This window comes from Sinocyclocheilus rhinocerous, unplaced genomic scaffold, assembly GCF_001515625.1.
Source record: "Sinocyclocheilus rhinocerous isolate Xijiao unplaced genomic scaffold, SAMN03320098_v1.1 scaffold304, whole genome shotgun sequence".
Taxonomy (NCBI): Eukaryota; Metazoa; Chordata; class Actinopteri; order Cypriniformes; family Cyprinidae; genus Sinocyclocheilus; species Sinocyclocheilus rhinocerous.
The window spans coordinates 399,150-421,607 of record NW_015659941.1 but is presented as its reverse complement, the minus strand read 5'-3'; the positions used below and the strand labels follow the sequence as shown (position 1 = coordinate 421,607).

Sequence of the window (22,458 nt, the reverse complement as noted above, 5' to 3'; positions counted from 1 at the left end):
TCGTCAAGTGCGCTCGTTCCTGGTGGTGTCGTCAATCTGGCAACCTGCGTGTGCATCAAGTCTGAGGAGGAGGGGCCGGGTGGAAAAAACCCTCTCCAATATTTTGAATTTGGACTGCAATACCTAGTTCAACCACTCTGTGTCAATCCTACTTACAGCACCTTTAATAGATAGTATATATTGCTTTATGCTAGTGAACTATATGTTGTATATTATATCCAACTTTACGTATAGATATATATGATAATACAGTTTACATTTTTGCAACAGTATAAACAATCATGTAGGTGAGATTTACTATATAGTATAGATTGCTCTTTGTGAGTATACTGTATGTTTGCAAGTAAAGTAGGATGTACTAAATATAAGAATCAAGTGTTTGAGATTTGCTATATAGTACACAATCCTTAACGGGAGTGTACTGTATGTATCCAGTAGGCCTGGGTGATACAGCAAAAAATGTATATCTTATTTTTCCAAATTTTGACAATAATTGATATATGTACAGTGGGTACGGAAAGTATTCAGACCCCCTTAAATTTTTCACTCTTTGTTATATTGCAGCCATTTGCTAAAATCATTTAAGTTAATTTTTTGTCCTCATTAATGTACACACAGCACCCCATATTGACAGAAAAACACAGAATTGTTGACATTTTTGCAGATTTATTAAAAAAGAAAAACTGAAATATCACATAGTCCTAAGTATTCAGACCCTTTGCTCAGTATTTAGTAGAAGCACCCTTTTGATCTAATACAGCCATGAGTCTCATATATATATAATATATATATATATATATATATATATATATTGTTTCATTTGCTCCATGCAAAAGATGATCTGGGTAGAACAGCTATTGTTGCTAGGTACTGCAAAAATCAACACTAGTTGAGAAATAAATCTAGACATAGTAGCCACTTTACTGCTTGTCACTAAATGAACATAAATGCACAGATGGTAGTGGAAAGTTCTACTGGTGATCTACTGAAAGTGTGCAAATTAAAGAACACGGACTGATAATAACGCTGATATTTGATGCCTAGAACTAGTATCTGGGTAAGGTTGAAAATGCTTATAGTTATATAAATCACGAGTTGTACCTTGTTCTCCACAGGGAGCATTTGTCCACTGGTGGCCTCAACTGGTGGCTCCGCTGCTTTGTCATCAACTGCTTTCTCTTCATCTTGCTCTTTTTCCTCACCACCCCTGCCATCATCATCTCCACCATGGACAAGTTCAACGTCACCAAACCCGTGGAGTACCTGAACGTAAGAAGTCTGTTAAACTGAGTGTTAATGAGCATCACAATGCAGTGTGATTATTGGGTCATGATTCTGTCACTCATCTTCCCCCTGTGTCTGTTCCTCCAGAACCCCATCATCACTCAGTTCTTCCCCACCCTGCTGTTGTGGTGCTTCTCGGCCCTTCTCCCCACCATCGTCTACTACTCCGCCTTCTTTGAGGCCCACTGGACACGGTACAATGCCAAACCCTGTATATCGATGTATTTTTTTATTTTTTTTAAACTAAACCATTTTGTGGTAGACACACAAACCTGGTGGTCCTAAGCTTAAAATATGCATGACTTTTCCCTTTAGATCTGGAGAGAACAGAACCACCATGCACAAATGCTACACCTTCCTCATCTTTATGGTTCTGCTGCTGCCATCTCTGGGACTGAGCAGGTATTTTAGGTTTTGCATCTGGACCATTTATATGGTGCATTTTAAATTTAAAAGGGGTTAAGAGGGATGGTTTATTAAGTAGTATTTTCCTGAATAAACAACCTTTTAACAAAAGGCTGAAAAATACCAACCATTAAGTTGTTATTATTAGTAAGATTTGTATATTTTAATTTGAAATAACAGTAATTTGTATCACACAATTGAATTTTTTGTGTATTTTCATGCCATTCTATAGAAATGTAAAACATCTAAACTTTCTATCCAGGTTGTGTTTGCCGTGTTGCCTGTTTCTCATTTGCATTAAACATTTCACACAATCTTTTCCAAAATGCAGTTTGGATGTTTTCTTCCGCTGGCTCTTTGACAAGAAATTCCTCGACGAGGCAAAAGTCCGATTCGAGTAAGTCCATGAGAGGATTTGCAGCTCTAAAATCCTGTGTTACAGGGGCTGTCGAGAGAGCTAAATAATAATTATGAGGTCAAGGTGTTTACAAAACATTTGGTTTATGCATATTTTCAAGATTGTAGATAATATGGCCCGATTCCTTTTTCGTCTCTATTAGGTGTGTCTTCCTTCCAGATAATGGAGCTTTCTTTGTGAACTATGTCATCGCGTCTGCCTTCATTGGTAATGCCATGGAACTGTTACGCATTCCTTATTTCCTTATGTACATGATCCGGCTGTGTCTGGCACGTTCAGCTGCAGAGAGGCGCAATGTGAAGAAGGTCTGTGTAGTTTCAAGTACAGCAGTCATTACACTCACCCTTACTGTTATGCTCAGTAACTCATATACTCATGTTGTAATTCATGCATGGTTCCATGTTGTTACAGCATCAAGCTTATGAGTTCCAGTTTGGAGCTGCTTACGCCTGGATGATGAATGTCTTTACTGTGGTCATGACCTACAGCATCACCTGTCCAATTATTGTACCATTTGGTGAGTGACATTTCTCACTGAAAAACTATAAAGAATTCTTGCATTGTGGTGGCACGCTTAACACAAGCTGATTTTAATTTTGTCTGCAGGACTGATGTACATGCTACTGAAGCACCTGGTGGACAGGTATAACATGTATTATGCCTACCTGCCCTCCAAACTGGATAAGAAAATCCACTCTGGAGCTGTCAACCAGGTGGTGGCAGCACCCATCCTCTGCCTTTTCTGGCTGCTCTTCTTCTCTACTGTCCGTACAGGTAAGACAACGCCAGATAGTAGGTCTGTTCTAAACCCTATAGCGATCTGCCTGCCTACGCTGCATTTCAGGCACACTCTGGATGCAATGATAGTTCCAAACCGTAGGCAGCAAGGTGGCTCACTTGCACTTGGACAGTATTGTGGCCAAGGTTGAGAACCAGTGCTCTAGATGTAAAAGATTATTGTCATATCTCTAATATGATTTTTCTCCCCTGCTCTCCTTTCTCTTGATTTCCTCTTTTAAAATTTAAAGGTTTTGTTGCTCCAACATCAATGTTTACCTTTGTGGTTCTGATCATCACCATCATCATTTGCCTCTCCCACGTCGTCTTCGGCCATTTCAAATACCTCAGTGCGCACAATTACAAGGTCAGAAACAGCTCTGTCTGTTTGATTGTTTGTTTCTTTGTAAATAAAACCAAGTCTAGAACTTTCTCTAAACCTCAGTGTGATTTTTTTTTTTCCCTGAATTCTCTACAGATCGACATGGACGGTGTGGACAATGGACGACCACCGGATTCATCTCCACCTGTCAAGTCTGTGGTAAGTTTTAGTAATCATGTCAGAGTCTTGCACATCATGATGAGTAAGAAAGCTTTTTTACACCCCTAGTTTTTATTTAGTAGTTACTAATCTGGCTTCAACAAAAATTGGACATTGTCACATCTGATTTTCTTTTTCCACTTTACATCTTCCCTCTTTTTTCTATATCAGCAGACGTACGTTGCCCAAGTGCTACAGGACCCAAACACAGACGAGACAGGAAGTGACGAGGGGCAGGGGTCGTCGCAGGATGAGGAGGTGGTGAACGAGGGTGATTTCCAATCAGGAGAGGACAGCCTTATTGAGAACGAGGTGCACCAGTGACCCAGGCAGGGCCACGCCAGGTGCTGAACTTAGAGAAACTAGCAGGACTTCAACATGCACTGCACCTCACCACACTTACTGAGCTTGTGAATCCATCACAGCTGACAGCTAAAACACTCATTTATCATTGAGGCTTGGAGACAGGATGGCCAATTGTCAGGAATATGGAGTGGCTTGTGATTGTACTCCAACTATTAGAAACTGAGTTTCATAATTCTTATTTACATTGGTTACCCTGTTCGCACAACGTTTCTTGCCGTTACAAGCGCATGTCTAGTAAATAAAAATTTGAATTGACCTATGTTATGATGAAGAAAAACCGCTATAGTGCTATCTCAGGTGGGCAGGAAAATTGTATATTAGGGTGGATATCACAAAGACGCATAAAGGTCAGATTTCACCTCCAAATCTTTTGCATAAAGAAAATATAGAAAGATTTCTTAGGAAATGAGTTACATAGGATACTGGTCAACTAAACAGTTTGGTGAGAGTTCAAACAAAAATAGATATCTATGAATTAACCAATCAGAATCAAGTATTTCAGACAGCCATGTGATCATTTACAATCTTTTTTTTTTTTTTAGAGCTTTAGCAACACCCCACGTTAACCATCTGTAGTACACAGAAATACTATCACAGATAGTTTATCAAATTTTGTGAGAAATCATACATATTAGAAATGCTTGTGGAATAAACATCAGTTATAATGACAGACAGTTAATCAGAATGTTTCTGAAAGTTTTGAGTTTTGGTTTGGAAACAAAATGTTATTTTCTTCGTCCCAGCTGAAATGGCACTATAGCACAATACTTTTGGAGATGAGCAAATTAATTCACGCAACTTTTATTCTTCTTTACCAAAGCGAGTGTACTGTATTTAACATAAAGACTATTACTAGTCCCTCTTGTTGGAAAACACAGGATCGAAAAACTCACTCCAGCCTGCTAAATTAACCGATTGTGAGGAAAACAGCCGCCGAACACTAATTGTCTAATCAGATACTTGAACTGGAAAAGCCACTTTTAGACTGTCTGACAGACTCAAAGCAAATCCCCATCCCTGGAACTATTCTCTTACGTCCACCCTTACATCTTCTGCACATCCAGTGTTTAAATGTAAACCTACGCATTGCTAAAGCATACTTGCGCTATGCGTAGTATGACGCTACTTTCTGAATCAGGCATCAGATGGACCAATTTTAAATTGTGTTGCTCTACTGTGGAATGTTCTGTCAATAACTGATACTGTAGCTAAAAGAAGAGCAAATTCCCTATGTGGACTTAAATGTGGAATTTGTGAATGTGAATATATTTTTCTTTTTTGTTATGCATGGGTATGAAATAATAGTTTCATCAGGTTTTGTTGACTTAATTGTTTTTCTTTTTATTGCCACTAACAAGTGATGTACACAATACCATTTTTGATCACTTACTCATAAACACTGTAAAAAGTGCATGGGAAACATCATCAGAAATCACTGAACATCCTAAAAATTTGGTTTATGATGATAGCCAGATCTCATTGGGTCATATCAACATGTGTCCTAAATAAGACCTTCTTTATTGCAATAGTGGTGTGTTCCTTTGTAATTTTACAAGTGAACTGGAAATAACAGACTCCGTTCCATGGTTCTTCTTACCTAGCTTTTCGCTGACACTCTTGCAGTTGTGAGCTTATTTGACTAGGTTCATGCATCATTTAGTGGTTGAAGTCTGAAAAAAAAAGAACACACAAAAACTAGTACATTGACCACTATTTTTTAACAACTACACTCTTTATATCTGGTTTGTCACCATGTTCAGACATTTTTGCCACTGTGTCCATTATATACATATTGCATTTATGCTCTCTGTGCATTGCTGAAAATGCAAGTCAGAACTGGAAACAAAATATTTTTTAGTTTTTCTCTCAAAATAAGCTGACAAAGGCTGTGCCTGAGTACTTGCTTTTTTTTCTTTGTCCAGCCTCTAATTGGTTGACCTTTCCTGCTAGTGGACCTAAATAGTTCTCATTGTGTCGTTTATTGTTTACAGAAATAGCAATGCAGTGTTTTTAACTGTCATTTTCTGCAACAAATGTTAACTTGAAACAGTTGTCGGGTGTATGTAAACTTGTGAAATTAGAACATTAGTGATATTTTTAGTTAATTTATGTAAATCACACTAATCTACCAATCTATCACTGAGGAGCTTTGTAACCGTTAAATGCAAATAACACTGTAGGCTATGCACTTCATGTGGAATATGTTATATTATCATGGTGTATGTAACAATATCAAGCCATTTTTGTCAGTGATCTCATTTGGATAACATTGAGTAACTGCAGTGCTTTGTCGGTCTGATGCTCTTGCTGCTTAGATACTGTAGGTGATGACCATATGACTGCATCCTGGATCTATTTAAGGAAAAACACTGTCCTCAAGCATGATGCGGCAATAATTTATTTATGCATCTTTATAGGCTTTTCTCATTTGTTACAGATGCTGTCCACAATATTTATTTCTTTTGTCTATTACTTTTCCTTGTTTTGAATTAACCGGCCATTGGCCTGGAGTGAAGTGGTTAAATCAGTGTAATATTTTTGTAAATAGAAGCATTGCACTGCTCTTGGAACACTAAACTATATTTACATTTGTACAGTTTAGCCAGCAAAACCATGTACAGTCAACCATGAATTGTTTGCTTTTGTCCATTCAGATTTCCCTTAAGATCGTACTTTTGCTTGCGATTGCTGTTTTTAATAGTTTTGTATCTCAACCTTCCCTCAAATGATCTTTTGTACAGTGTCATCCTCGAACTCTTCCATGTCTTTGAACAATAAAATAGACTGACAAAACCATATCAAGTGTGGAGAAATTCTTCAGTATCACACTGTGGACCCATGTTGTTTATAAATGCTACAAAGAAATGCACTAATCGTGTTTCACTTTAATGAAGTCATGAGGGTTCTGTTTTATTCTGTTCTAGTCAAAAATTCTGTCATTGATTGAATTCTTTGCTAAGAAAAACTCATTTTGGCACATTGTGTATTCCCAAGTAGTCAAAAATCCAAGTGTTGATCTCAAAAAATATATCTACTTTCAAATCGGGTTTTTTTTTATTTATTTTTTTTATGTATAATGTGCCCATATGCAAATGTCCAATTTTCATGATTTTGATCATGATTTTTTTCAGTAATATGGTTTTAAAACACTCTTTCCCTCCTATAAGGAGTCGTTATGTCATTTTATGGCAGCTTTCTTCTTTGCCAAGAAATAGTGAGTACAATCTTTGACCTCTCAAGGTCTTGTTGTGGTGGAGTCTTGTGATATGTCTCGTGAAGGGGGAAAAAACAGTTATAAGCTATCACGTTTTCTCTGATATCCGATTCACTAATGAATCTTTCTTTTGAACCGATTATTTGCAATGGTTCGGTCAAAACATTCGACTGCATTTGGCGTCGGCAAAAAGTTTACAAATGTTTAAATGTTTACCAATAATATTACCTAGAGAAAGAGATCATAGATGTCTTTCTATTCCAAGTGTTGATCTCAAAAAATATATCTACTTTCAAATCGGGTTTTTTTTTATTTATTTTTTTTATGTATAATGTGCCCATATGCAAATGTCCAATTTTCATGATTTTGATCATGATTTTTTTCAGTAATATGGTTTTAAAACACTCTTTCCCTCCTATAAGGAGTCGTTATGTCATTTTATGGCAGCTTTCTTCTTTGCCAAGAAATAGTGAGTACAATCTTTGACCTCTCAAGGTCTTGTTGTGGTGGAGTCTTGTGATATGTCTCGTGAAGGGGAAAAAACAGTTATAAGCTATCACGTTTTCTCTGATATCCGATTCACTAATGAATCTTTCTTTTGAACCGATTCTTTGCAATGGTTCGGTCAAAACATTCGACTGCATTTGGCGTCGGCAAAAAAGTTTACAAATGTTTAAATGTTTACCAATATTACCTAGAGAAAGAGATCATAGATGTCTTTCTATATTCTTTTATAGTAATTAATTCAACGCTTTAAAATTCGAATTTTCTGTATGAATCTAATAACAGGCATTAACCGCGCTCCTGTCGTATTATATTTTACATTCACATAACGTTGCACACTAAGTTCACATTACGTTTATAACTTAGACTTAAATGTCCTTATGACAATATTATTAGTGAATATGTATTTCATCACCGTCTTACCTCAAGACACGGTGTGCGCGTGATCTAACGTTCGACAACAACGGCTTTTACAGGATTGAGAAATTTAGGTCACGTGCCCATTTAAAAAGCGTCTAACAACATTAACAAAAATTAAATAATATATGACTATTCACAGTTTACTTAAGTGACTTGTTTGGCAGGTGATTTTTTTTCTTAACGTAGACAAATAACGTTCCCCAAATGTGGTTATATTATTTTGGTATTCACAACGTATTCACAAAAGTCTAGTTCAATTAAGTACATAAATTACTATAATACTGATACAGTTTGTTAGACTTATGTTATGAGGCAATTTACACCTACATATTCATATAACACAGTACTGATGACATACTAAACAACTATTTTACTACAAAAATAAAAAGTAAAATCCGCAGGGTCTTTATGAGGACACTGACTACTATGTACTATGTACTGTGTGTACTGTACAAAAATAAAAAGTAAAATCCGCAGGGTCTTTATGAGGACACTGACTCGGTTCGTAGATGAGTTGAATAAAAGAAACCGATTCTCTCAAATGAATCGGACTGTCCCCTGAGCATTGGTATCATGTAATGCTGTTCGTCTGACTCTAGGGGTGTAGTTTAGAGTTGTGGAGGTTTATGGAGGGTGTTGAGACGTGGAGAACTCCACTATGCCTTCCAGTGAGTGCTCAAAGAGGATTTTGTGTCTTCCTTTTGTGTGTTAGGGTGTTTGTTACATGTGATGCAGCCTGATCGTGCGTTAAGAGGTTTGATCGGAAGGGCTGAAGAGCAGAAGCAGTCATGGACGGAGCTTGGGCTGTTATTCTCATATCTCTGGCTATGTTCGTGGGATGTTTCATGCTCGGGATAATTCCATTATTGATCAGTTTATCAGAGGTAAGAGGATCAATATTCGTATGCAACAAATGCTGGTACGTTAACTTTATAAGCTACTGTAAAGCTACAGACGATAAAACAATGTATCAAATGCAGGTAAAAACAATATTTACATACAGTACACCGCATGTAAATTGTAGCATGCATTACAAATGAAGTTTAACTATGTTAGTAAGGTTTATACTATGCTTTGTACTCGTTACTGGTGATAGTTTCTGCATGTGATAGTGTGTTTACGTTACTTTGTATGTGTAAATCTCTTAGTAGCAAACACAATTGAGTTAGAATTGTGTATCAACTTACCGTGTCATACTGTAAAACATAAAACTCCATGACTGTAAAGGCAGTAACTGTGTATTTTGACATTGAAAGACAAGTTTCAAGTTATTTTATGACATTTTCTCCACCCTTACAGCAGAAACTACAGCTGGTTACCGTGCTGGGGGCGGGGCTTCTATGTGGCACTGCCCTGTCAATCATCATCCCAGAGGGGGTGGAGTTAGTGCAGGAGTCATGGAAAGGTGAGACTAGCCATCTTCCTCTTATTTATTCATTCACTTCCCTATTCAGGGAATGAATATGCACACTTTTGCACACTTGTCTTTGTTTACTTTTATCCAATGTAAGTTACCAGTTAAAACTCACTGCTGGTAGCCTCATATTGAGCAGACAACGATTGATTATGTTTGCCAAAACCTGTTTCTTCTCCTCCTCATGTAGACTGGTATTGCTCCGCAATGGGAGAGAATCAAAATATCTCAGAATCAAATTCAACACTTCATCTTACTGCAAAGAAAGGTCTGCGTCCTCACTTCTTCATAGGAGTCTCTCTCGTCTTGGGCTTTACGCTCATGTTTGTGGTGGACCAGATTGCCAACTACTGCTCCATGCACGGTACCTCAATGCTGCTTCTCGTTAGAAACACATTTCAGTACTTATCCACTCACTTCTTCCATACAGAGGCTGTGTTGAGAATAGTAATGTATAAGAGTGAACATACACCCTCATTTTTCCGGACAAGTCCAGGCCAGGATTTCTAAATTGCCTAAAATGTCCAGGTTTTGGCTTTGTTTTCCTGTTGACGTGCTCTCTACAGACTTCATACATTATATGTATATGTATTTGCATTGCTTTGACCACTCTCTGTAGATCCCACCTTTTCACACACCACAATTGGTCAATTGTGTACAATGCCCACACGCTATTGGTCAAACTACTTTTCAGTCATTACCTTCAGCAAGTATAAAAACAATAAGAAAACAAATAAAAAACCTGGACAATTTAGAAATCCCAGCCAGGACAGGTCTGGGAAAAAAAGGACGCATGGTCACCCTAAATGTATCGCATCGGAAAGGCGTTTATTTTCAACAAAAATGGAGGAAATCATCAAAAATTTGAAAAAGTATCAGGTAGGTGTAGGGAGGGCTTTATTGTCCCAAGAAGGTGGCATTCATTTAAAGGGGGTCATATGATGCGATTTCAATTTTTCCTTTCTCTTTGGAGTGTTACAAGCTCTTGGTGGATAAAGAAGATCTGTAAAGTTGCAAAGACTAAAGTCTCAAATCCAAAGAGATATTCTTTATAAAAGTTAGGCGTAACATTTCCGTCTCACGCTTGAGGTGTTCGGCCAATCACAACGCACTGGATAGTTGGTTAATCAGAGCACACCTCGCTTTTCAGACCGATTAGTTTTGTAAAAATCGACGCGTTTCAAAAAGGCGGGGCATAGAGGAGCAACAATAATGTACAGTATGTGGAAAATAATGTGTTTTTTGAACCTTAAACCGCATAAACACATTTCATTACACCAAATACACAAAATAATGTTCTTTTTAGCAGCATCATATGACCCCTTTAATAATTTGAATTAGCATTATAATTTACATTCAATACGTTATTATTGCATATTGTTTTATAATGTTCTATGATACTGAGGTGCAGATAATTGCCTGCTATTTTAACATAGTGCAAATAGAATCTATAGCTCCTTGCACTTAGTGTAAATAGCATCTATTGCTATTTACACTTAGTGCATATAGCAGCTGCCATATTTTAATAGCTTTCGAAACAGTAGCTATAAAAAAAAATACAAAATCTGTAGTATGCTATGTTGTTTACTTCAAGTTGCATCCAGTTGTCATGTCAGAAATAAAACATTATTTTGCATTTTTCATCCAACGTCTTTTTAAAAATGTCCTAACTTTTGGTGTGACTCATGAAAACTTTAAAGAAATATCTGGGTCACATTTCATGCCAAAATCAAAACAGAATTATAAGAAATTAAATTTTTCCTAAAGAAAATGTGGTCTGCTTTTACTTTTACAAGATTATGTCTTGTGTTTAAATTCACACCGTGTCTGTCCGGTGTAGACACGGTGTTACAGTATTTTACTCTAATGTGATAAATCTCATTCTTAGTGTATTATTGAAATTGTAAAGCATGCATTTTGAATTGAATTTATTCCACTCGGCTGCAGACAGATATGTTGAAGTCTGTGGAAAAACAGCCGGTGTGAAATGCTGTCAGATGCTCTCTTGAGAACGTTTCTGTTTGTGTTTGTCCTGTTTCCCAGAACCCCGAGCACACATGTACAGTGGCAACAGTGTTACTGCCACCCTGGGTCTGCTTATTCACGCCGCAGGTAACAAAAGCTTCACTTCCACTATATCGCCATTCAAAACAGATTACATTACAGTGAATCATGCCAGTTGTGCTTGTCCTATTCAAGTCGATGAACATTGGGTTTTCAATTCTTCTTAATAAGCCTCCATTGTGTTTTTATCACAGCATCTGTCCTATAATACAAAAAAAAAGGGACACTAAAAACAGACTAACCTCATTTGGTTTTCATGGCTAGTGTTACATTTCTGTTTTCAAATATTGGATTACCAGGAGTGCCAACAAAAAACATTAAAAACTATGTTAAAAGAGTAGTTTACTTCAAAATTAAAATTCTGTTATTATTTGGGGGAAAATACATCCTCTTTTTCCCAGACATATCCTGGCTGGGATATCCAAATTGCCTGAAATGTTCGGTTTTGTTTTCCTACTGTTTCAATACTTAAAGGTAATGACTGAAAAGTAGTTTGACCAACAGCATGCAGGCATTCTCCATAATCGACCAATCGTGGTGTGCCAGAAGGTGGCATCCACAGAGAATGGTCTAAGCAATGCAAAATATGAGGACTCTAGAGAGACCATAAGTAGGCAAACAAAAACCAAACCTGGACATTTTAGGCCATTTAGAAAAAGAAGGATGTTTGGCCAATCTAATTATTAAATACTCAAGACTTAAGATTTTGTTCTGTTCTACATGCAAATTAAACAATGACAGTTTTAATGATAGAAATGGCCTGGTTCAGTTTGGTGTCTGTGAGGAACTTATCTGCATGATATTCCCATTGTCTGTCTCTTTGCAGCTGATGGTGTCGCTCTGGGTGCAGCTGCGGCCTCATCGCAGGTGTCTGTGCAGGTTGTCGTGTTCTTTGCTGTCATTTTGCATAAGGTGAGATTGCTAATTTTTTTCTTATTTATCTGTACTGTCACTGCCGAGTCATTCTGTATTAAGTAGCTCATACAGTAAAGCATGGTTTTGACTCTCATGGAATGCATTAACTCAGTGGTTCTCAAACCTTTGCATGCCTTTGTTGCAAACTGTAGTGCAATTACAGTTAGTGACCAATTGCTTTCCTTTATTCAACACATTCACTTTTGTCCTCTCTCTCTCTCTCTAGGCTCCAGCGGCGTTTGGTCTTGTGTCTTTCCTCATGCACGCAGGTCTGGAGAGGAAGACTATTCAGAAGCATTTACTGGCATTTTCTGCTGCTGCGCCGCTGATGGCCATCAGCACTTATTTCATCCTGAGTGCAGTAAGAAGCCTCAGTTTCTCTTATTTGACATTTGTCGTTTTAGTATGTTTTTAGTAGATTTCATTCTTATTTTGAATTTGCTTTTATTTTTATATTGTCAGTTTAAATTTTTTTTTAAATTATATTTTATGTCCTTGTGTCCATTTATTTGTTTTTTTTTTGTTTTTTTAAATATAAGTTTGTATTTAAATAAGTTTTTTTTTTGGTTTTTTTTTTTTTTTTTTCAGTTTAGTTATTTTAGTAGTTCAACCTACCTTTTTTCCCCGTTAGTTGCCAAGGCAAGATTTTTTCAACTTAAAAGTTTTTTTTTTTAGTTCTTCAGATTTATTTTAATGCAACTTTTTTTTTTTTTGATGGCACAATGGCATCAGACCCTTTTGAGATCAGGGGTCAGTTGCATAAACATACCTATTTTGTTAAGCCAGTGTTTCTTTTCTTTGCAGTATCATAACATTTTGATGACTAACTTGTAAGACTAGTCTAAGCAGTTTATGCAACTGGCATGTTTACCATGGAACATTATTGGATGGATAAGTTGGATGTTATTTTTGGACTGTGGAGAGAGATTTTTTTCTGAACATTACAGTACCTCTGCATAATACATCCAAACATTTACTTCAGAAGAGCAATTAAAAATATAACTGTTTTAACATTTTCCATTTAATTCTTCTGTTTTTTGGAATGATCTAAAATAAGAAATAAATATCTTTGCAGTCTAATGGCTCTTCTCAGAACCGCCTGAGCATTACAGGCATTGGCATGCTGTTCTCAGCTGGGACTTTCTTATATGTGGCCACAGTTCATGTTCTGCCAGAAATCAACAGCAGAGGGCATCAGCGCTCCACTCACCTCCACCACGAGACAGGAACCGGAGGCGGAGCCTACCAGCAGCAGGGCGGTCTGGGCATCACAGAGAGCCTGACTCTCATCCTGGGGGCTGGACTTCCTGTGCTGTTGGCCCTCGGCCTACCAGATGATTAATCTGTAAGAACAGTCTCCCAGCATAACAGGACCGGTGATGTGTAATATTTCATTTGAAAATGTTTATATATTTTTTTTTTATTAAGACTTGAGAATGCTCTTTGAGAGTTTTATCATGATTAGGGTTATGAAACTCCCCACATTTTCTGTTTAACTATTAGACAGTTTTGATTAATTGTTTTATTAGCTGAGAAACAAAATAAAAGCCTGTGGTGTTTATGTGCAGTTGGAATTTTGCATCTGTGCATTGTCAAGGACATAAAAGATTGTGATATTTTATATTCTTATATGTAGAATAGACTCCAATTTTATTTTGCCCTAGAAATTAAGTAATTCTCACTGCCATAAAGTTGCAAAGCTTAAGTGCAATACAGTGCTCTTTTTCCAAAAAAAAAATGAAAATGTTATTTGTTTTAACTTTTGTATTAAACCAAGAATGCCTTGTATTAATATAAACCAATGTTTATTTTGAAAACTACAATGCAGTGCAATCTGAAATACATGCACATTGAGATGGCACGACAATCTCTCTGGTACGTGACAATCTATTCAAAGCCATAAAAGCTGCTGTTTTGTGTGCATTTTTGTGTTTTGCAGATCACTTGTTGACATAAAAATCACTTGACCTTAAGATGTTTCTTAATGTATCTGCTGCTGATATTTTATTATTTATTTATATTTATATTTAGCTTTTATACATATAAATAATATCCTGTTTTATGGAAACCATCTACAATAATTCCAGTGGCGTAAGTTTCTAGGCCCTTTTTTCATCCAGTAGCACTTAAGTGCTTTGAACACTTAGTGAAAAAGTACTTTGTATCTGAAACACAGCATCTTATAGATCCTCTGCAATTTGCATATCAATCCTCCAGAGGGGTTGAGGACCCAATTTTAACTGTATTCACTTTTAGAGAAACCCAAAAACTCGCAAAAATTCTATCAGCTTTTAACTGTTTCTCCCAGTATATTAGCTGCTACCCTGGCAAAATAATTTTCATTAGACAGTAGGATGCTTGCTATGTACATTTCAGTTAGACTGGTTGTTTTAATTAGGTTTATTAGTATTAAATTATTGTTTACATTTATTTATATACCACTAATGTGAATTGGCAAATGTCTGTGTGAGTGTATGCTGCAAACATAATTTCCCTACGGGGATAAATAAATACTGAACTGAACAAATCGGTCACAAATTTGCAAAACAAAATCCATATAAAAAATGATATAAAAGTGAGAAATACTGTAAAACGCCTAAAAATGTATTGCTTAATAAAACCTTCACATTAAATAATCACATTATTTGTTCAAATAAATGTCAATAGAAAATACATGTGCAGTCTAAAAGCTTATTAATTGCCTGATAAATACATTTTACCAGCACTGTAAACACCTCATTTGAATGAACTGGTTCACTGTTGCCTAAGCTGCATTTACATTTGAACGTGACTATGAAGTTGTTTTATACTCCTCTGTCTTTTGTTTGGCTCCATTAATACTATCATAATTAGCCTATTATAATTTTCTAATTAACTTTTCCTCAGACTAATTTAGTTCTACACTATTCATAGTTCCAGGTGGCCCAGTTTAGCTCGGCTTCTCGTGCCATCCGGTCAAAGGTGCGACGGGACGTCTGCTCCCTCACCCTCTCCCGCATGTAGCAGGAGGCGTGAGCCACCTTCCGGCTCCGCTCCTGGGCCTCGGCCCTCTCTTTTTGCAGCTTCTCTCTGCACTGTTCCTTCTGCGTCACGGCCTTGCATCTCTCCTCCCACTGAGCTTTCTCCTCCTCCAGGACTCTTTCTCGTAGTCTGTGATGGCTGAGCTTCTCCTGGTTTTCTCGTCTGACGCCTTGAGCTCTTCGCCGCCGTTGCTCCTGCGCCTGCATCACTGCACGCTCTGTCTGCAGCTGGCAACGTTGCACCCACATTTGCTTCTGCTCCATCCGATCCCTGTTCTCCCTCCTCGCCCGCTGCTGCGCCATCCGCATCTGCTCCTCCTCCTTCGCTGCACGCGATCGCATTTCCTGCACCCGCGCCTCTAGAAGCAGTGCGTGGTTCTCCTTGGAGCGTTGCAGCTTCTACTCCAGTCCTTTCCGCTTGAGCTCCTTCTCTGCACGCTCCTGCTCCTCGACCTCCTTTTTCAGGAGGAGGTGTTTGAGTAGCTCCCTCTGGTTCTCTTGCTTGAGTCTCCTCCTTTCTCTCTTCTCCTGCATTCGCTTGCTCCTCATTGCGTGGTGTTCTTTTTCCTGCGCCTCCTGCAGCTCCTTCTCTCGCTGTGCCTCCTCAATGCACTCCTTCTCCCGCAGGAGCCTCTCCTGGTAGCGTTTGTGCTCTTTTGCATCCCTGCTCGCCACATCAAGCTTGAACCTGCGTCGAGCTTGTTGCTCCTCGGCGAGCCTCCTCCAGCGCTCCTCCTGCCGAAGCGCCTCCCGCTCGCGCTGCTCCGCAAGCATCGTCTCCTCTTCCTCTCGCAACCTCCTCCGCTCCTCCCAAGTCCTCCTGCCAGCGGCGAATATGTTGCAGAAGTTCTTTGCGCCGCTTTCGCTCCATGTGAGCTCGCCGCTCCTCCTCGCGATCCTTTCTTCTGTGCTCCTCAAACATGCTCTGGCGTAAACTAAACTGCTCCTCTTCGTGCTTGGCCAGCATCAATGCAGCAATCTTGCGATCTTTTTCTGGGACGGCGATGCTTAGTTTGCGACTGATCTCCTGCGAAAGGCTCTTCTTCAGCCGACGCTCCATCGCAGGAGAACGTCTGAGGTCGGCCAGACTGAAACTGTAGGGAAACTTCTGACCGCATGCGGACGGGAAGCCATCTGAGATCGAAATCGCAGACTTTGAACGATCATTTGTGAACCGTGTCTCACTTGGACATTGGGCTTTGGAATCGGTGCTTTGACTCTCAGCTGTTTGCTCCAAGGACGGTTTCCAGGGCTGTGAATGGTTTTACAGATGACTTTCATTCCAGCCCTCTTGTATGATCTGCTCTCTGTCCTCTCGACACAAGCGCAGTCGTTCTCTTCTTCCTTTCTCGTACTCCTCATATAATGCAGTCACCTCCTCCAGAGAAGACTTCTGGTTTTCATCAATAAAGTCTGTGAGGGATCTGAACAGCAAATCAACAGGTTTCACTCCCAATCTTGCACAGGCTTCAAGTGAACGTGGGCTTGTCAGAACATATCTGCTGTCTTCAGTTTCAGGAGAGTTGAAATTGTTTAAAGTCCCCATTAAATCAAAATGAAAGTTTTTTTGGGTGTTAGTATCAATATGTTAGTCTTAAGGTTATCTATAAGGCAGTGTGCTCCAAAACAGTGAGAAAATTCGCATTTAGAAGATATAAGCATTCAAAGCTTGCAGTTCGTCACTTCCGCCAAAACGACTCAACGATTTTTTTTTTTTTGACGTCACATCGTACTTCAGCTTCTCATCAAACTTTCTGTCCAATCAAATGCGCTCTAGAATCCGAATCGCCCGCCCCCTACACTATAAAATAGACGCTGAAGCCGCGGCTGAAATCGGTCACTTGTCCACAGAATTAGTATTTTCTGTACAGTGAATGGCACGTAGTGCACTATATAGGGGACAGGGAACGAGTCAAACAGTGTAAATATGCTTTCCATTGAGGAAAAAAAGAAGTCTGGTTTCACGCTGTGTCACGCTAACCACCGCACCGCACACACACTCTGCTCCGGTCCAGAGACACGATAGCACGGAGCGGATCACATGCGCGAGTCGGCGCAGTGCTCTCTAGAATCCAAAGCGCCCCGCCCCTACAATATAAAATAGACGCTGAAGCCGCGGCTGAAATCGGTCACTTGAATTAGTATTTTCTGTACAGTGAATGGCACGTAGTGCACTATATAGGGGACAGGGAACGATTCAAACAGTGTAAATATGCTTTACATTGGGGCTAAAGAAGTCTGGTTTCGCGCTGTGTCACGCTAAGCACCGCACCGCACACACACTCTGCTCCAGTCCAGATACACGATAGCACGGAGCGGATCACATGCGCGAGTCGGCGCAGACCACAAAATGTATCGGAGCTATTTTAATTCTACACAGAATGCTATATTTTATAGCAATATGGATGAGATTGTGGCTGGCATACCCTGTCAAATGCGGCTTTACGGAGCTCAACGGCTCTAGCCCAAGCTGTGATATAAACAAATGCTATTGGCTAATAAAAAGGGGCGTGGCTGCTTGATATGTCCCGCCCTGTCTTCCTGTTTCAGTTAAAATGACGTCAACACAGTAATGCTGCGTGTTTCTAAGCATTTCAGGGGACCTTTAATCCAAATGCAGGAGAGGTGAAATTGATCTAATATGCTCCATTAATAACTGGTCAACCTACTTCATGCATTTGATCGAGAATACAGCTGGTTTACAAATCCGTCATATCTAGTTGCTGTTATAAAACAGTTAAGGACATAAAACGTAAGCTAATACAATTTAATTCTGAATTTTCGATTTTTATATGTAGAAACGTTTTGTAATACGTATTCGCGCCTCTCTTCAAAAGCGCCTCTCTTCTTATTTGCTCTTCAAAACCTCGAACGCTTCTCTGGTTGCCATAGCTGCGCAGCAACGTCACAGGAACAGCTTAAATTCTTCTAAGCTCATGGAAATAATTCAAATTCGAAACAGTGCCATCTAGCGATCAGGCGACGGTATTTTTGCCACGACATTTAGCACTAGCACACTTTTCAAAGCAAAGCAAAACACTTTAAAAATATGTTTGTTTGGTTAATTGGAAATATTAAAACAATATATATAGTGCTGAAATTGAAGACAAAAATATAGAAGTATTGTGAATCGTTCATAGTTAGAGTTAATGATCTGCACGTGGTTCCTCTACTAGGTCACCTGTGTGAACTTGAGGAGAAATAACTTCAAATATAACCAATAAAACTTAAAATCAAATATCATTGAGCCATTGAGGTAGTGAAAAGATCCTGGAGCATTTGTTTGCATGACATTTGCTTTGATATTTTTTCATTTAAACACTCTTTTCATTTATAAAATTGACATTAAACAGTTTTCTCATGTGACTAAAACAGAAATGTATGAATAAAGCAGATTCATCTTTGCATAATATTATGCAAGCAGAGTTTATAAAATATTAATCAGTGTTAACTAACAGTTTTCGTCATTTTAATGCCCTTGTTTCATGGCAATGACCCCAGTTAACTATAACCATAGGAAGTATGGTATTTTTATCATGAAAATCAGCCTTTGTAAATAGGTAACAATTGGTGGATGTAACATTTAAAAGTTGCGTCAAGCATTAATGAAAATTTCTTGGGTTTGCCACAGGAATGACGGCACTAATCAAGCAAACTTCCTGTAATTACAAACCATTTTTACTGAAACGCTCCATTACAAGACACTGACAGACGAGCTGTCTCTGGTGCAGCTCACGTACTGAACAGACACGATCACGCAGTTACAAACAGAAATGTGTTTATTTCCATCCACAGTCCCACCCGACCACACATTTCAATGTTGCCAATTTTTTGGAAAAAACCTCATTCAAAAGACACCAAAGCAAGTTGTGCATTTACATGATGTTAGAATGTGTCATCAAACATGCTGCATTAAACAAATTACTAAAAAAGCTGTTAGAAAAAAAAACATAATAAGGTCAAATGTAACACTTTTAGGTCTTCATTTAAAATGAGAAACTTCAGCCATTGCTGACAAAATGTATTAAGGCCAATATTTGAAAGCAAGTTCAAATCAAATACATGCAGCTGACAAAATAAACAGCAGACATCTGAATGGATCTTATGATTCAAAATGCCACTATAAACTCAAATTGGGGCCCTTTAATGGTGTGATACAGTAGGATTTATCTAGAACCACTGCAAAATTAGTTCCTTGTTTTGTTTTCAGTACAAATATCAAAACATTCTTAAATGAAGAGACATTTACTTAAAGATGACTTAAGATGTTAAAATTTGTTGAGTTTATGCTTAAAACAAGTAAAAATGTCTGTCAATAATGCAAGAAAAATAAGCTTAATTCAAAAGGGAAAACCAAATGATTGATTTTTTTCTCGTTTTAAGCATAAACTCACTTAATTTTTATGTATTTTTCAGAAAACAAGATTTTATGTCATATCAAAAAGTCATTTTGAATTTTTAGACATTTGCAAAGGAAAATAATTTTTTGCAGTGAACTACTGCCCTAATAGCTGCATGTCTCTGCCATTACTAAACGAAACTAAAACAGGACCATTAAAACTGTTAATATCTACAAAAACATTAAAAGTAACTAAAACAGAAAGGGGTTAACTTGAACTATACATTATTGCTAAATACTGAATTGGCACATTTTACAAAAAGTATACAAAAAAAATGCAGATAGATTTGGCTCGTTTTTTTACCTGATGATGATGATGATGATGATGATGCTCATAACATCATGATGTTGATGAAGATGGTCCCTCTTTGAATCCCTGTGTGAATACTGTCTATTCCAGTTCCACTTCTTCAAGAAAACACACAAGAGGGACAAACAGGCAAGCGGATACATGTGCAGTATGAAAACATTCTCTCTGGCTCTGTGTATATCTGGGGTTAAAGTTCCTCTTCTTCATCATACGGAGAACTAGGCCACGGTTCTAGATCATGGCCCGGAAAGCGAAGGATAACGCGGCTCCCACAGCCAAGCCAAGAGAGAGGAAGAAGGCCATGATGGCCCCTGCGGTCTCTGCTTCGTGTTGGGACACTTTCCTGTGGGACGAACACAAAACATTAGAGGACCTGAAGAGCTTTGACTCGACTGTTAGATGAACATCATCATGCCAGTGTTTACAGAACAGATTCAACTAATATCGCTCTGTCTGAGACTGATATTAGGTCTATTTTCCGCACGCATGTTGATGATATTCTGTACGTACTTTGGTCCGAAGCACATGCAGAGGCTGGCCAGGTATCCGTTGCTGAAGGAGAAGAGGATCATGAAAACGATGTACCAGGCGTCGTGAGAGAACACCATGGGCAGGTAGTGTCTGGGCTGAACGTTACAGAGCATGAAGAGAGGAACGAACACCAAGCGTGCGATGACCAGGATGGGCAGCCAGATGCTGTCTTTACCGGGCTGAACAGAGAACAGAGAGCACATGTCAGACTTCAACTCAGAACAAACCAAATCGGAGAAATGTATTACATTTTATTTATTAAGACACCATTCAGTAAATACTGTATTAGTGATAGCTAAATATACTAATTTTATATTGAAGTCAAACGGCTGATTCATTCAGGAATTCAGTAAACGGCTCTCTCTATGAACGGGCTACTGAATCATTGATTCACTCAATTCGTTCAAAACGCGGATTCATTCAGAAACTAAACACACAACAGTTCTGCTGTGTTTTTTTTTTTTTTAGGTAATATTTTCGTTGGCAAAATTGAACAAACACACACAATATTGTGTTTAAAATATAGCACAATATTACATTCTTATTTACTGAACTGTTGCATAAAATCACATGTGCACTCATGTTCTTCGTGACAAAAACAGTACTCCTGTGATAGCTCTAGCTGCTCCTGTGATATATTACTTATCATATGATATAAATATGAGACAAAAACTCATACAGGGGCATTTTTTGTTGCCCCAATATTTTGAATTTTAGGGCATAAGTGCATTAATGGAGTGGTTACCCTGCATTATATTTGTCAACAGTCAACTGTATGAAATGTAAGATGACGTACAGGTCTGGGGCGGGGCCAGTGCGTTAAAATATTTTAATCACGTTATTTTTTCATAACTAATTAAGTTAACTCGTTAAACTGACAGCCCTAAAAATATATATTTGTATTATGATGATAAATAAAAATCCTTCACATCTACTGTATTTGTATTATGATAAATAAATAAATATAATCCATATCTACCATTTGTATTATGATCAATAAAATCTATATTTGTATTGATAAGTAAATAAAAATCCTTCATATCTACTATTTGTATTATGACAGTAAGATAAATAAATACAATCCTTGATATCTACTATAAATAAAAATAAAACCATTGATATCTACTGTATTTGTATTATGAAAAATAAAATCCTTGATATCTACTATAAATAAAAATAAAACCATTGATATCTACTGTATTTGTATTATGAAAAATAAAATCCTTGATATCTACTATAAATAAAAATAAAACCATTGATATCTACTGTATTTGTATTATGAAAAATAAAATCCTTGATATCTACTATAAATAAATATAATCCTTGATATCTACTATAAATAAAAATAAAACCATTGATATCTACTGTATTTGTATTATGAAAAATAAAATCCTTGATATCTACTATAAATAAATATAATCCTTGATATCTACTATAAATAAAAATAAAACCATTGATATCTACTGTATTTGTATTATGAAAAATTAAATCCTTGATATCTACTAGAAATAAATAAAATCAATAAATCCAATCTAAACGAGATAGAACAAACAAGTGAATAATCTGTTCAAACTGTTTTACAGAGAGTAAAGATTTCATTTTTGATAAACGCCGTAAGTGGAAGAAACTTGATTTGACCAATGCACTAATTTGTTTCTCAAAACCCAGGTTGCAATCAAAAAGAACACCAAGATTTTTAGCATTTTTAGTCTTCATATGACTTTAAAGGTGACATATCATGAAAATCTGACTTTTCCAGGTTTTAAGTGCTATAATCAGGTCCCCGGTGCATCTACCAACGAAGGAAACGTGAAAAAGATGAACCCAGTAACTTTGTTTTGGTAAGCCTTTTTCTGCAAGCGTCTGAAAAAAACAG

The 22,458-nt window shown here is 37.7% G+C and overlaps 3 protein-coding genes and 1 pseudogene across 5 annotated transcripts in view; 2 read left to right on the top strand and 2 right to left on the bottom strand.

Annotated features, from left to right (window-relative positions):
* LOC107724607 (CSC1-like protein 2) overlaps nt 1-6,581 on the top strand; it is a 17,861-nt gene extending 11,280 nt beyond the window's left edge. The window contains exons 7-16 of one of the 2 annotated variants that reach the window (XM_016533597.1): nt 1,116-1,269; nt 1,372-1,478; nt 1,600-1,686; nt 2,021-2,086; nt 2,250-2,412; nt 2,519-2,624; nt 2,714-2,881; nt 3,136-3,251; nt 3,363-3,425; nt 3,597-6,581. In XM_016533597.1, the coding sequence (XP_016389083.1) occupies nt 1,116-1,269; nt 1,372-1,478; nt 1,600-1,686; nt 2,021-2,086; nt 2,250-2,412; nt 2,519-2,624; nt 2,714-2,881; nt 3,136-3,251; nt 3,363-3,425; nt 3,597-3,749 (1,183 nt within the window). In that variant the 3' untranslated portion in view covers nt 3,750-6,581. The remainder of the gene's footprint in view (nt 1-1,115; nt 1,270-1,371; nt 1,479-1,599; nt 1,687-2,020; nt 2,087-2,249; nt 2,413-2,518; nt 2,625-2,713; nt 2,882-3,135; nt 3,252-3,362; nt 3,426-3,596) is intronic. The other variant, XM_016533596.1, reaches the window with a different exon arrangement.
* A 1,967-nt stretch (nt 6,582-8,548) lies between these two features.
* Nucleotides 8,549-14,076, top strand: LOC107724591 (zinc transporter ZIP9-like). Of its 2 annotated transcripts, XM_016533573.1 has the most exons (7): nt 8,549-8,813; nt 9,229-9,334; nt 9,534-9,707; nt 11,387-11,455; nt 12,234-12,319; nt 12,549-12,683; nt 13,398-14,076. In XM_016533573.1, the coding sequence occupies exons 1-7, from the start codon at nt 8,718-8,720 to the stop codon at nt 13,662-13,664; spliced, it is 933 nt and encodes a 310-aa protein (XP_016389059.1). In that variant the 5' UTR covers nt 8,549-8,717; the 3' UTR covers nt 13,665-14,076. The 2 variants fall into 2 exon arrangements, with proteins under 2 accessions (XP_016389059.1, XP_016389060.1); XM_016533574.1 differs by lacking the exon at nt 9,534-9,707.
* Nucleotides 14,077-15,225: 1,149 nt separating this feature from the next.
* On the bottom strand, nt 15,226-17,992 carry LOC107724573 (coiled-coil domain-containing protein 177-like; annotated as a pseudogene).
* Nucleotides 17,993-20,093: 2,101 nt separating this feature from the next.
* LOC107724572 (equilibrative nucleoside transporter 1-like) overlaps nt 20,094-22,458 on the bottom strand; it is a 17,566-nt gene continuing 15,201 nt past the window's right edge. Inside the window, exons 12-13 of the mRNA XM_016533555.1 lie at nt 20,562-20,761; nt 20,094-20,394 (exon numbers count right to left, since the gene is read on the bottom strand). Coding sequence (XP_016389041.1) covers nt 20,283-20,394; nt 20,562-20,761 — 312 coding nt within the window. The 3' untranslated portion in view covers nt 20,094-20,282. The remainder of the gene's footprint in view (nt 20,395-20,561; nt 20,762-22,458) is intronic.

Excerpts from the sequence above, each read along its gene's own strand:
- LOC107724591 (XM_016533573.1), top strand. The coding sequence starts at position 8,718 with ATGGACGGAGCTTGGGCTGTTATTCTCATATCTCTGGCTATGTTCGTG. Across the intron at positions 8,814-9,228 it reads TATTGATCAGTTTATCAGAG|CAGAAACTACAGCTGGTTAC; the intron begins GTAAGAGGATCA and ends CCACCCTTACAG. Across the intron at positions 9,335-9,533 it reads AGTGCAGGAGTCATGGAAAG|ACTGGTATTGCTCCGCAATG; the intron begins GTGAGACTAGCC and ends CTCCTCATGTAG.